The sequence below is a fragment of the Protopterus annectens genome, chromosome 8.part0 (genome assembly GCF_019279795.1).
Source record: "Protopterus annectens isolate FY-2018-M chromosome 8.part0, PAN1.0, whole genome shotgun sequence".
Lineage (NCBI taxonomy): Eukaryota > Metazoa > Chordata > Ceratodontiformes > Protopteridae > Protopterus > Protopterus annectens.
Window position 1 is genome coordinate 1,020,642,205 of NC_056741.1, and position 13,513 is coordinate 1,020,655,717.

Here is a 13,513-nt window from a genome sequence, read left to right on the forward strand (position 1 = left end):
AAATCTGTGCAATTTTTATTTTCTAGAAGTGACCTATGCGTGATAATAGAAGCAGCTGCCACAAAATACCTTCCACCATGACTTATAAACAGGCGATATAGAACAAGGACAGTTGTGGAAGGTGAGAAGTTGCATCGTAGGCTGCAGGACATGGAAACACAAGGTGATGAAATGAAAGAGTATAAAGTGAAAAGCAATGAAATGTTAAAGAAAATGTTCCAGGCTCTTGTAATGTTTCCTGATAAAGACAAATATTGTAAAAATAGCCAAGAAATAGGGAGCATAAGTCATACCTCTCAACTCTACAGATTTTCACAGAATGTACAAATATTTGCCTCAAAATGTTGGTCTCCTCCTCACAAAATGTGTGGTTTTCAGTCAAATCACTGGGATGATCTGAGGAATAAAATCACTAAATAATGACATACCTTTGAGTTTCAGACTTCATTCCTTTAGAAAATGCATTTTAGCACAAACCCTGTTATTCTAGCTACCTTCTAAGTTTAAAAGAGCAATATTTAAAATCTGTCCCCATTTTTGTGCTTTTGTCCCCTATTATGTAAGGCATTATCCAGATTTCTTGTTCTAAGAGGTTGAGAGGTATGAAGCTATGGACTGGAATGTATTGCTGCTTGCTCGCAATGGATACACACAAAGAAGCTGGATATGAATAAAACTGTAATACAGGAAAAGAAAGGAGCAGGCAGAGCTTAAGAAAACCGACATGAAAGATAACATACTAGATCTGGTGTCAACCATTGTGAAGAGCTTGGAAGAAGTCCAGTTATGGGATTTGCAGCTTCATAGCAGTAATGGTGTAGCTTGACCTAATTTAACCTGAGCTTCCAGCAGGTGGGAGGGGTTTGTGGGATGAATCAGAATACCAGGACAGAGATCCAGGATTATGGTGTGTGCACTACAGTCAGTCAGATTAGTAAGAATATGGCAAGTAGCATCTGTAGGCTGAGAAGGGGTAAAATGTTTACTGAGGTATGAAACTGATTTAAAGTGATGGTACTAGTAGCAGTGAGCGTCTGCATAAATAAAAATGGGAAAGGCAGAAGGTCAACAACAGCAGACTGCTCATAAATGAAGTAAGGACAGATAAAAATATTATAGAAAAGAGAAGATAGGTACAAGGAAGAAGATGCACCAGTGTAAAAGGGTGGCATAAACACAAGCCAAGAAGGCAGCAGCATTGATAGTAAGGTTAAGCTGGTCATGAAGAGGATTTGTTCTATCCCTCAGGGAATGGAGTGGAAGACAGGAATTAGCTTCAAATGCAGGCAGAAATATAAACATTGAGAACTTCCATTTGATTGCTAGAAGTCTGAAAAAAAGGTGAGAGGTAATAAAAGCAAGTAGTAAGGGTTCATAAATGACCTAACTTCCTGCGTTGTGGGTGAACTGAAGGAAGAATCAGTCCTACTTATGCTACCCTTATTCATAACTGATGATGGACCCTTGTAGTTTTTGAAACTATATCTGTATGCATCATCTCCCTTCATATTCTCCCACTATGACCACCAAATCCTCAAGACCAGTTTCATATATAACAATCAGACTTCATGCATTTCAGCCTTCTCAACAGAAACAGCATGCATAAAATGTTAGCATATACAACCAACAAGTTTATACACAGATTCACCAAGTCCTGGTCTCCAGAAGAGATCAGAGGCAGATCACTTAGAAAACTAGTCTTCAACTGTTGAATTTTCTCCTTCCTGTGACAGCCATTTGATTTCCTGCACAGTCTTTGATCCCAAACAACTTGCAACCTAAGCAAAGTATTTGCCTCTGATGCAGTCAGACAGTTTTAATTAATTACTTTACAGTTAAAGGGAAAAAAAAAACAAAATCCAGAACTGGCAAATGCTTCTTTTTACTTTCTCAATGTTTGAAGCCAATGTTCTCAGCTCTTGTCCAGTCTTTATGAGCCACTGAGTGGAAAGGTGCAGATTACCCTTTTTGCTTTTCACTACTAGGTTATGTTCTGTAACTCATTAAGCACCATCTACATTTTCCCTCAAGGAGTTTATGTTTTTTTTTTTTTGATAGTTAGAGTCCAACCTAACCTAACAGGCAAATAAAGCCAGTTTGGCTTTCAGTATGTAATGATGTCAACACTTTCTTCTGTAACCTAGTCTTTACATAACTGAATATAACCGTGTTAATGTCCCTGTTCTTTGTCCCATCATAGTGCGTCACATAGATGAAAAATATACTAGCTATACATTTTGTTCTATAGAAGCTTTTTTTACTCACCAAATATTGCATCATCCCAGACTCTTCATAGCCAAGCATATCATTTCACATTTAATTTTATCTGTGTAATGAGTTCTTTTTTTTTTTCTAATGCAGCAAAGATTATATTTCTGATTTAATTTAATTTATTTTTTTGTAAACCAGATAAGGGAACCAGTCATAGACACTTTTTTACCATGGCCTTAGCCACAACGGCAAGGGTAAATGCAACGTGCATAAATATTAAGAGTAGACAGTCATATAGCATAGTTGTGAGAGGAGGTAGGAAACTACAGCTCAATGAAAAACTCCACATAGGCACCTGTAGGAAAATACAAACTTAACATTGACCAGAGATCAGTTTTGAACATTGGACCTTGAAGCCATGAAGCAGCGATCTTAACCACTGATCCATTATGGAAAGAAATATTGATTCTGCCATAAAAAAAATATATTCATCTAATCTACTCAGCTTTGCCCAAATCTGTTATCTGATAATGGCAGCAATGCTAGTGCAAAAAAAGTGAAAGAAGTGACTACAGAGGAAAATGCTTTTTGTTATTCACTATTCTCCTTCTGCAGACTAAAGTATGTGCCTTATTTCAACAATGATTTATTCATATTTTTTTTTTCTTATTCAGTGAGACAACTTTGCAGTTTTTGTTTGTTCATAGGTTGTGTTTAAATTTTGCATAAATTTAACAATCACATACATTGCTAGAACTTACCTGTACAATTCTACTTGCTCCAATGATAATGCCTGTTTGAAATGAATTATTCTGCAGTATGATTTCAACCCGTGAAACAAAAGATACATAGGGATTTCCTCTTTTACGGTTTTCAGCACGGACGCTAAATGTGAAGGCTGAGTCTAATGAGGAGTTACAGATTTTGACAATATCATAAGTGCAGCTCCCTTGAAAATGAGCAACTGCTCCATCAAAGGTGTAGTAATGTGGATCTCCAGCAATAGTACATGTAGTAAGGGTGCTCTGACAGCCCAGCTTTCCATGCTGTATAGTGCAGATCTGGTCTTCATTACAGCTTGAAGGTGAACATCTAAGATTATTTACTGATAAGCAGGAACACCTCTGAGTACATCCATCAGTCCAGAATACATCTCCAACCTAAGGAAGAACACATTTATACAATTAAAAAATAAACACACACACACACACACACACACACACAGACACACACACACACACACATATATATATATATATATATATATATATATATATATATATATATATATATATATATATATATATAATGTATATATATTGTAAAAAGATATAGATGCCATTAAAATTACTTGAGGGAATATACTGAGAGACAGGTACATATAACAAGCCTCATATTTTCCCATTCAAAATGTTAAAGTTATTTTTGATTGAATCTAAGTAAATACAACTCTACATGCTGCACTTATTCCTTTATGATTTCTTTTTAACCAAAATCGCAAAGATACTACAAAGGAAAAGACAAGAGAAAAAGATTAATGTGGAATGCAAAAGTATCATGACCAACAGCAATGTAGTGGAATAAAAAAATCAAAGTGTATCGTCTCATGATTAGATTAAATTGTGAAGATAATGAAAGAGAGGTAGTTAAACTACCGAGGCTGACATAGCATTGTAAGTCTGTGGTGGCAACTTAAATTCTCAGGAGTACATGAAAACTGAGGGATGAAAATATTTTGCTTTCATTTACCTAAGCAACCCATTTTTCTGTTGGCAAGCCTTATGGAAGGGATGTGTGGACTTCTGCCCATCAGAAAGGTATTGAACACACTAGAGCTGCCAAAACAAATTCCTGAGACTAAAACAGTGAAAAATAAAATAATCATATTTAAGTTGTAACACTCTTGCATTTACAAGTACCTCAAAAGATATTTAGAGACTGCTTTTTAACTAATACAGTGTAAAACCTACATATTAGATTTGGTCACTAGACATAGCTTGGCTACAAGATCTATTGTCTCTCATTTGGATTATGATAGCTTAACATATTCTTGCTGACACAATCTTGTAATATCTGTTTATTTTAAATTAATTATGACTAACGACTTACATAATGGGTATACTGCATCAAGGCTGTGGTCTCCATCTTTCATGTGTATGCTGTGTTATGTTACTGCTGTAGTAAGGAAGGTATTAGACATTTAAGTTTTAGAAATATGAATGTGTTTCATTCTTTTGTCCATTGCTATGTGTACGACAAGTTGATATTTATAAAGTTTGTTTCATGTAAAGCTGTATAACCTGCAGAAAGATGCTAAAAAACAGAATAACAAAGTAGTACTATATTTCTTGAAGTGTTTGCCTATTTTAGCTTATTAAGTGTCTGCAGTTGTGGTTTATATTGGCACCAGTGCAAAATATTTGCTCAGATGTTTGACACTCACTCTATGTGCTTGTTTAAACAAACATTGGGTTTAAATGGAACTTCCTTTTCAGTACTTCATTAAAGTGCTAAATAAATGAAGAGACAAACAAGCATTTAAATTATTTTTTACTAAATGACATCAGAAGAGAGGCACAAAAATGTGCATTTAGCCCCAGGGGGTTTTGAGTCTAATCTCATGCTGAAATGCCTGACTGTGATTAAATAAATCTTCAGCAACTCAGCAAAAGCATCTGTTTACATTTCTTGCATGCCTTCTCCCATCACCACAGTGACTGACCACATGAAAACATTTAAGTAACTTTGATTCATATCTGGCTGCTTCATGGCTCAGCAGTTCATTTCAAAAGTGTTGGTACACCATATAAGTTTTGTAACCAAAATTCATAGAAAACATTTTATTATGTTGTTGTAGCTGCCCTCTTGCAATAAACTATGAAGATATTTTATCCACTGTTTCAAACACTGCAAGCATATACAGTTTGATCACTCCCATGTCAAGCTCTCATTTAGGTCATTCATGTCATTATGACATCATGTTGTGAGCTGAGACATCATACAGAGAGATTCAGGGCTTACATTAAGTCTACTTTCAGCAAATTGCAGCATATTGGGCAAACTCTCTTATTATTTATTTTGGATAACTGTTCAAACTTTCTGTCTGAACCATGATTTTTGGATTAAGGGAAGACAGCTTGGTGCAATCAAATATCAACATGATCACCAAGTTTCTCTAGCTCCCCCTTAGTTCATTGTATCTAGCAGACTCAACTATTTTTATGTCCATGGCAATACAAAGAACAGCTTTAGGAAAATATATGTGCACTAGGAATTCACTGGTTTATAAAGAAGATGCTCTGTCATGCCTAACCTACTTTCTTCAATATCTGCAGTGTGTTTCTTTACTAACTAACAATGATCATTAGTTTTTCTTGACTTACTTTGTATTAACTTCTCAGTGATTGCATCATGTTTATACTCACTTCATACTTTCATACTTAATTATTCCTGTTTCCTTCCTGGAGGCACCCTGCCTCCTTCTTACCCTACATTCTGCTTCCCTTGCTTTGTGCGCCTTCTTGTTCTGTTGTCCACTTCTGCACTTTATCTTTCTGTCTCACTGATCATTGTTAATCCCAATACCTTCATAAATGATCTTCCCTATCAGATGCTTTGGAATTTATCCTTGCTTCCCTCACCTCATCCACTCCAACCACCTCATGTTTGCATGTTCTTTATTCTTACCTTTATTGTCTCCCTTCGTAGAAGACATACCTGTCTCATTAGCAGCCCCTTTTGTCTGATTTCTTTTCTACTGAACATTTCATACTTTTTGCACCACTTTCATACTTACAGGTCTTCTGTCTTCCTTAGACCTTATCTTGTATTTGTATGAACCCCTTTAATTCTCACACTACATTCTCCTCACTTCCATCCATACTCCAAGCAGCTACAGATACATATGTTCTGAAGTACCTTAACTATCTGCACCAAACCAACTCCTCAAGTCCTGTTCTGCTGCCAACTTACTTTAATATTTTTGCCATTAACGACTAATATAGAAAAACATTCACTGAAATAATACTAATAACTTTGTGTTCCACACCTGCTTCTACTTATTTCCCTTTATTCTTTGAACACAATACTTTCAGAACACCTAAATTCATCCATGATCCATGCATCAATGAGGTAAGTCACAAAGGTAATCTAGCAAACAAGCATGACTGAAAGTCCATGCACAGCTGTGAAGTCAATATGGCATCCACTGCTGAAATGTGCTTCAAATCTGGCAACAACATTTTTCCTCTATTTTCTGACAGTATAACTATCACAGAAAGAATGTTCAGAGTAAAGGGTGAATTGTGAAGTTACAGTCATCACTAAAATGCCCTGAACTGCTTGTCAGTAGTTCTGTTTTAAACACAAAAAGCATAGACCCTAAATGGATTGTAACTGAGCACACTCTGGACAGCTGCAGAAAAATACAGCCTTTTTCTATTTCTCACAACAAATCAGTTTGCTTAGTCGCAAGCACAGTTAACTTAAGATATGTTATAGTTGTTGGAGTCTTAAGCATAAATTAATCTAATTAATGTCCATTTCAAAAGAATTCTCTCTTCTGTGAACAGCATGCAACTTGAACCCATCCAACCAGACAAGCCCTATTAGTATGGCTCCTTATAAATCACTAAAGCAACGTGAACATCCTCTAAATTTCCTTGTCTCTTGGTGACCACTGCCCACTTTTGTGTACCCTTATAATCTAAAGGCCAAAGCTTCTTGCAAAATTATTTTAGTTTATGATTATATTGAGATTTTCAACCACACTTTCCCTAAATCTATCCTATAATGTCTACTTACCATACATTATGATGTAAACACTGTCATATACTACTTGTTGAATATTGCTTCATTGCTACAAAGTATTTCTTCTTTCTAGATCACTGTTTTCCAGGACTTATGGGAGGAAACAACATGTTGATCAAAAATCAAAGAAACTGTTTACAAATTAGAATGCTGCATATTCTTTGAATTTATGAATGGAGAACAGCAGCTGTCATTCCCTTGTACAAAGAAGGGGTGTCAATGGATCCAGGAAATTATAGACCCATACGTGTTATCAGCCTCCTCAGTAAAGTTGTGGAAAGCATGAGTATGGAATTAATAAATAAGGAGATGGGTAACCTACAAAACTTTAACCCACGTCAGTCCAGATTAGTTAAGGGCAGATCCTTCCTCCCTAACCTGGTTGACTTCTTTGTGAAACTTACTGAAGAAATGGATGAGGGTAAATCGGTACACACTTTGACCTTGCAAAGACATCTGTCATCATCCCACACTCAGGTATTGTAGATACACTATCCCGGTTAAATGCTAATACTTGTGTAACTCAGATAACATTGGCTCATGAATAAAACCCAGGAATTACTTTGGGTCGCTCTACCTTCACCAAAATAACTTCCACTAGGGAGGCACCCCACTGCTCAGTTCCTGTGCCACTCCTCTTTGGCATTTACTTCTTGGAGGTAAAACCTACTATTAAGCATTTGTGGATGACTAAGTTTGCACATGGCTGTAAATGTGGTGCCATCATAACCTCCGCAGAGGATGGCAAAATCCTCCCAAGAGGTCCTTTCCCAAACCAATAGCTGGTGTCAAAGTCATGGACTAAAACTGAATGGCAAGAAATTATAATAGTATCCTTTGGCAAGAAGAAGTCTTTTTAATATCACATTGACAACTTATCTCTGAATGCTGATTCAGTAGTTAGGGACCGGGAAACTTATACAGACCTTGAAATGGCCTCCAATCACCACATATCCCATGTCCACTATTGTAAGAAAATGCTTTTTTATTGCATATCTTATTACTAAGGGTGTGGCATCCAGGTAAAGGGATGTGATTATTCCCCTATATTCTGCACTTATTAGGCCAGTCACTGAGTATAATGCCCACTTCAGTATGCACATGTCCGAACATTTAACACAACTTGAATGTCCACAACACTTTCTTACTAAGAAAATCAAGGGATTAAATCATAAAACTATACAGACCATCTCAAAGCCTTGGATCTGTTCTTAGTGTTATACAAGTGAATGATGATTAATCTCTGTCCTGTATGCAGAGCCTCAGCAGATATCCTGTCACACCTATTACACATTCGCAAGTCCAGAGTGAGGCATAACCATTTGCTCAGGGGATCTTAATTTCTTTTGCACTATAAACAGAACATGTTGGAGAGATAGAAATGTATCACAGAGAATACCCCTTCTTTGGAATTATTTTTCTCTCCACGTAACTAAGTACTTCTCTTACACTATTCAGTCATAATCTGGACGAATGGTGGGTAACCACAAATTGACCCCTGGTTTATAGGTTCATAGGTTCATAGGTTCATACTAGGCTATCTGCCCTAGGGCATTTATAAGCCTAGCCAGAGTGTGTGTGGCTTTCACCACCCCTTAGGATGAGAATACTATACCCATTAATTTGCTGTGCCTCTGTCCAGCAGTGATACAGAGATGATTCCCGGGGTAAACCTACGATCTCCCATCCACTCGTCAAGATTTCTCTTGAACAGAGTCAGTGAGGGGCTCTGCCTCACATGGACTGGGATTCTGTTCCATAGTGTAGGGAGTCTCTGGGTGATGAATCTGTCCCTCCAGCACGTCCTATTTATATCCGTGTTGAGGTTTAAGTCTCTTGCTCTTGTGGCTCTGGTGGATTTGGATTTTTGAGGTGGAGCATGTCCATTAATTCCGGTTGGACATGGCCTTGTATGTCAGGCACAGATCACCTCTGAGCAGACGGTATGCGACTGAATAGAGCTGGAGTTTCTTCAGTCGGGCATCGTATGACATATGTTTGAGCCCCTTTATCCTTTTGGTGAGGAACTTTTGGGGTCTTTCCAACTGCTGCAGGTGTCGGGTAAGGTACATTCCGAATGGGGCGTTGTACTCAATCATTGGTCTGATAAGTGAAGAGTACAGGGTACAATGACCTCTCCTGATCTGGATGTGAATCCCTTCATGATCAGGTGGGCAATGTAGAAGGTCTTCCTAACCACTTTGGCAATGTGAGTGTCAAAAGAGAGGTTACTGTCAACTTGGGTCCCCAGGTCCCTGATAACTTCTTCCGTGTTTAATGGATTACCACCTATGTGGTAATTAGGGGTTACCTTGTTTTTCCCAAAGGGTATGACTATACATTTTTTGGCATTTAGTTTAAGGCCATGGCTCTGGCACCAGTTATCCATTTCTATGAGACCTTTCTGGAGGATGTCTGTGTCTGATGGAGTGTCAATTATGGTGCCCAGTTTGCAGTCATCTGCAAATTTTGTCAACCACAATCCCTATGTTTGCCTGCACTTCAGAAAAATAAATGCCGAACAAGAGGGGCCCAGGACTGAGCCCTGTGGGACACCGCTCGTGACTGGCTTAGAGTCTGACATGGCACCAGCAACTCTAACCCTGTGTGTTCTGTCCTGAGCCAGTTTGCAACCCATCTTGTGACATATGGGTTTACATCTAAGCTGGTGAGCTTTTCTATGATGCCCGAGTGGGGTATTGTGTCGAACGCTTTGCTAGGTCAAGGTAGGCTGTGTGAACTGCCTTACCCTCATCAATGGCCTTAGTGACTGTTTCAAAAAGTCGACCAAGTTCAAGAGGCAGGATCTGCCCTTGACAAAGCCAAATTGGGTAGGATCCAGTGTCTGTAGGTCCCCGATGTCTTTATTTATGAGTTCCATTATGATCCCCTCCATAGCTTTGCAGACAAGGCTCGTCAAGCTTATGGGGCGGTAATTTCAGGGTCCGTAGAAGCACCGCCTTTGTGGAGTGGGACTACAGTTGCCGTTCATTCTTTGGGCACGTATCCTGTAGTAAGGCTAAGATTAAACAGCAGCCTTATGTGTGGGTTTAGTTCCTCATTGAGTTCGTAGCACACATCTGGGGACACCGTCCGGTCCCATTGATGCTGTGTTTTTGCTTTAGAGAGAGCAGCTCTCACCTGGGCATCTGAGATGTTTGGGAGGCTAGACTCTGGTGGGATAGATATTTCTCCTTTTGGGGAGGGAGGGAGAAATTTGCACTGAACCTGTCTGCCAGTATGTTGGCAATGTCTGTGGGTTCAGTGATTTTTTATCATTTTGGACTAATTCTGAGCATATCTGGGAGTTTCCACCCAGGTTTCTAACATAGCTAAAGAAGGCTTTATGATTGTCTTTTGTGTCATTAGCGATTTTTCTCTCAAAGTTGGCCTTGGATGATTTTATGAGTGATCGTAGTTTTTGCTAGTATTGATCAGAGATGCCTTCCCATTTAAAGGATTTTGCTCTGTCATGTAGTAGCTTTCTCCTCTTGTTGTAGAGTTTGTTTATGGCTGGAGTCCACCAGACCGGGCGCCTGCCTTTGGTGGAAAGGGTCTTGATTTTATTAGGGATTGCTTGATCCATACATTCCTGGAGGTGCTCGTAGAAGGCATTTGTAAGGGTTTCAGCAGCGTGAGTTGTGGTTTCCACTGGCTCGGGGCCTTGAAGGATACCGCCCAGTCTTAAGAAGTGTGAAGTTTGCTTTTGAGAAGTTCTTCACTGTGGTCTTTTGCTGGGGTGGGGCGGGATGTGGATCTCCAGTGAGATTATTTATGGTCTGATCTCACCAATGAGGGATATGCTTCCGTGTGGAGCATTTTGTCCCCATGTTTGTGATGATCAGGTCTAGTATATTTTCTCCTCTTGTGGGAATGGTGACTAGTTGTTCCATAGCATTTGAGTTTATGAACTCAAGGAACCTTTGGGCTAGGGTGTTGGGGCTTGAGTAATGTTCCCAGTCTATGTTTGGGTAGTTGAAGTCACCCAATATGATGGTGTTTGGAGAGACATTTATACTCTCCAGTGTCTTCAGGAAGGCTGTGTGGGTTTCCTGAGTTTGAGAAGGTGGTCTGTAGCATGTTACAAACTGTAGGGCAGTTTTACCTATGGTTAATTGCACCTGGATGGTCTCCGATGCTTCGTCGTTGCCACTAACCTGGAGGTGTGGGTATCCTTTATGAATATGGATACTCCTCCTTTGTGGTTCGGTCTGGATTTTGGGGCCGGAACGCATGATATGAGGTATAACCTGATAGTGCTGGGGTGCTCTCAGGAGCCTTGAACCAGGTTTCAGTCACAGCACAAACATCGATGTTCTCCATACTGAGGAGGGCTTCGAGTGCATCTTGAGGTTTATTCTTCTGGCATTGAGCAGTATTACCCTTAGTTTTTCTCCATTTTTGTTTTCTAGGCGGTAGGTTTATCATTTGAGCCTTGCCTAAAAAGGCACTATGGGGGTGGCAAGAGCCTTTGCCAATATCCGGAAGTCCAGGGGTGACAGGTGCAAGCCGTCCTCGAAGCAGTGTGGTTTGTCAAGCATGTCATCCCAGGCAGACAGACATTGATCCCCTTAGAATGACACCAGTAATTAAGCCAATTATTAAAGCTGATCATTTTGTCTCTGTATTGTGGCATCATTCTTGGTGAGGGTAGGATACTGCTCAGGGTCAGGGTCATACCGGCCTGGGCTACATAATCTGAGAGCTCCTCTATGTCTCTTTTCATGTAGTCCAGGGAGGTATCCTCAGGTCGCTCACACCGGCATGGACAATGACTGAGTCATACTTGTACTTGCTGTGGAGTGACCTGAGTGCTTGTGTTATGTGGCGGATTCTAGCGCCTGACAGGCAGCTAACTGTGATCTTTTCCTTGTTCAGTCTGGTGAGATGGACGTCAGTGTGTCTGACTATGGAGTCACCTATAACAAGTGTGTCTGGCATTGTGTTTGGCCTTAAGGGCTGTGACTGTTTAGCACACTGACTTTGAGAACTATGTGTTGCATGTCTTATGTCTTGAGGTGGCAGTTGCTTGGGTGTCTGCTTTGGAGGCCTCTGTAGTTTTGGTAGATTTTGATCAGTGCCTCCGAGTATGTCTTTGTGTGTTTATGTGTTTGTTTTGCAGTTGTGATAGTTCTATGTGAAACTGGGTTTGTGGTGTGCGTGGTTTCCTTCTCCTCCTGTCTGGTTTTGCCAGTCCTGAGTTGAGAGAGCTCAGCCTCCAGTTTGGCTATATAGTTGCATCTCTCACATGTATTTGTGTTTTGTGGGAGAAGGAGTGGGTTGTCTGTGTACATGAGGCAATTGTAACATTGCCTCAAGATGCCCAGATTCACCAGCTGAACAGGAGAGGACGCTAGCATCCTTCTTCCTTATGAATAGGTGCATCTTGTAAATATTCTGCTTGTCTCTGTGTCATTTGTACTTAAATATAAGGGTACCTATGAACATCTGCAAAACTCTCTAAGCAGCACAAGCTGCTTTATGATTGCAGTAAAAGTTATTTTCCATCAGCAGTCCTTGTTAAATTTTAAAATGCCAATATCAATATGGAGAGCAACAAATAAGACCTCGAGTTTGCAGACTGATTGCTAGAATGTTCCATCTTGAGGACATTATCATTTTCTTTTTTAATTGTGCCACTCAACCTAATTTTTCTGTCTCGACTGACAGTAATTTTTTGCATTCCTTCTGTCTACATAGTATCTTTAAACAAGCATAAATGGTTAGACCAAAAGACTGTGAAATCACGGAACTCCTGGAATATCCTTAAAGACACATGACAAACTGTATCAATGCATGCATATAGAGTTAAGGTTAAACACTGAAAAAGCATCATTGTTTACGCCTGAGTTTTGTTTCCCCTCACTCTTCAATTGTATACCGTGGGACTGTGAGTCTCTTAGCACTCCCAAATTACTTTTTAAAGCTTTATTGAGCTACTAGCTGAAGAACATAAAAACCAGGATAGTTTGATCAATATGGGGCTTTTTGTGCATCTTTCTAAATCTAGATAGTTAAGTATGAGGAAGCATAGCATGACATGTATCTCTATATCATCAATTGAGTTTCTGTGCATGTTCTAGTCACCTGCACTTCTATTAATGTTGATCTACCCACCTTAACTTCTACCACAAGAATTTAAACCATCTAGTCTGCAGTAACCTGTAGTGGGAAGTTTAAGTATCTTCTCCATGAAGAAGTAGAACAGACCTTATTACAAATGAAATCCCTAAATGTTCAGTACTGTTATTTATTGGCATTTGTTTACCAGGATAGTCCACTGGGCTATGTAGAGCCCATTTTCAGTGGAGGGCCAGAGAGAAAAGCTCCACAAGGAAGACTGATGCAGTACAATTCAAAATATTAAAAAAAAATAAATACAAGGAATAAAAACTACAATTTTAAGCAGTAAAAATAAATATATAGAGTAGGAGGATAAGTTTGAAAGTGGATATAACATGTAACATAATGGAAAAGCATGGCCAACATGAAA

At 39.2% G+C, this 13,513-nt stretch overlaps 1 protein-coding gene across 1 annotated transcript in view; it reads right to left on the bottom strand.

Annotated features, from left to right (window-relative positions):
- LOC122808390 (alpha-tectorin-like) overlaps positions 1–13,513 on the bottom strand; it is a gene marked incomplete at its 3' end in the record, with an annotated part of 263,674 nt that overhangs the window by 93,268 nt on the left and 156,893 nt on the right. Inside the window, 2 exon segments of the mRNA XM_044079357.1 lie at positions 2,973–3,371; positions 6,184–6,206. Coding sequence (XP_043935292.1) covers positions 2,973–3,371; positions 6,184–6,206 — 422 coding nt within the window.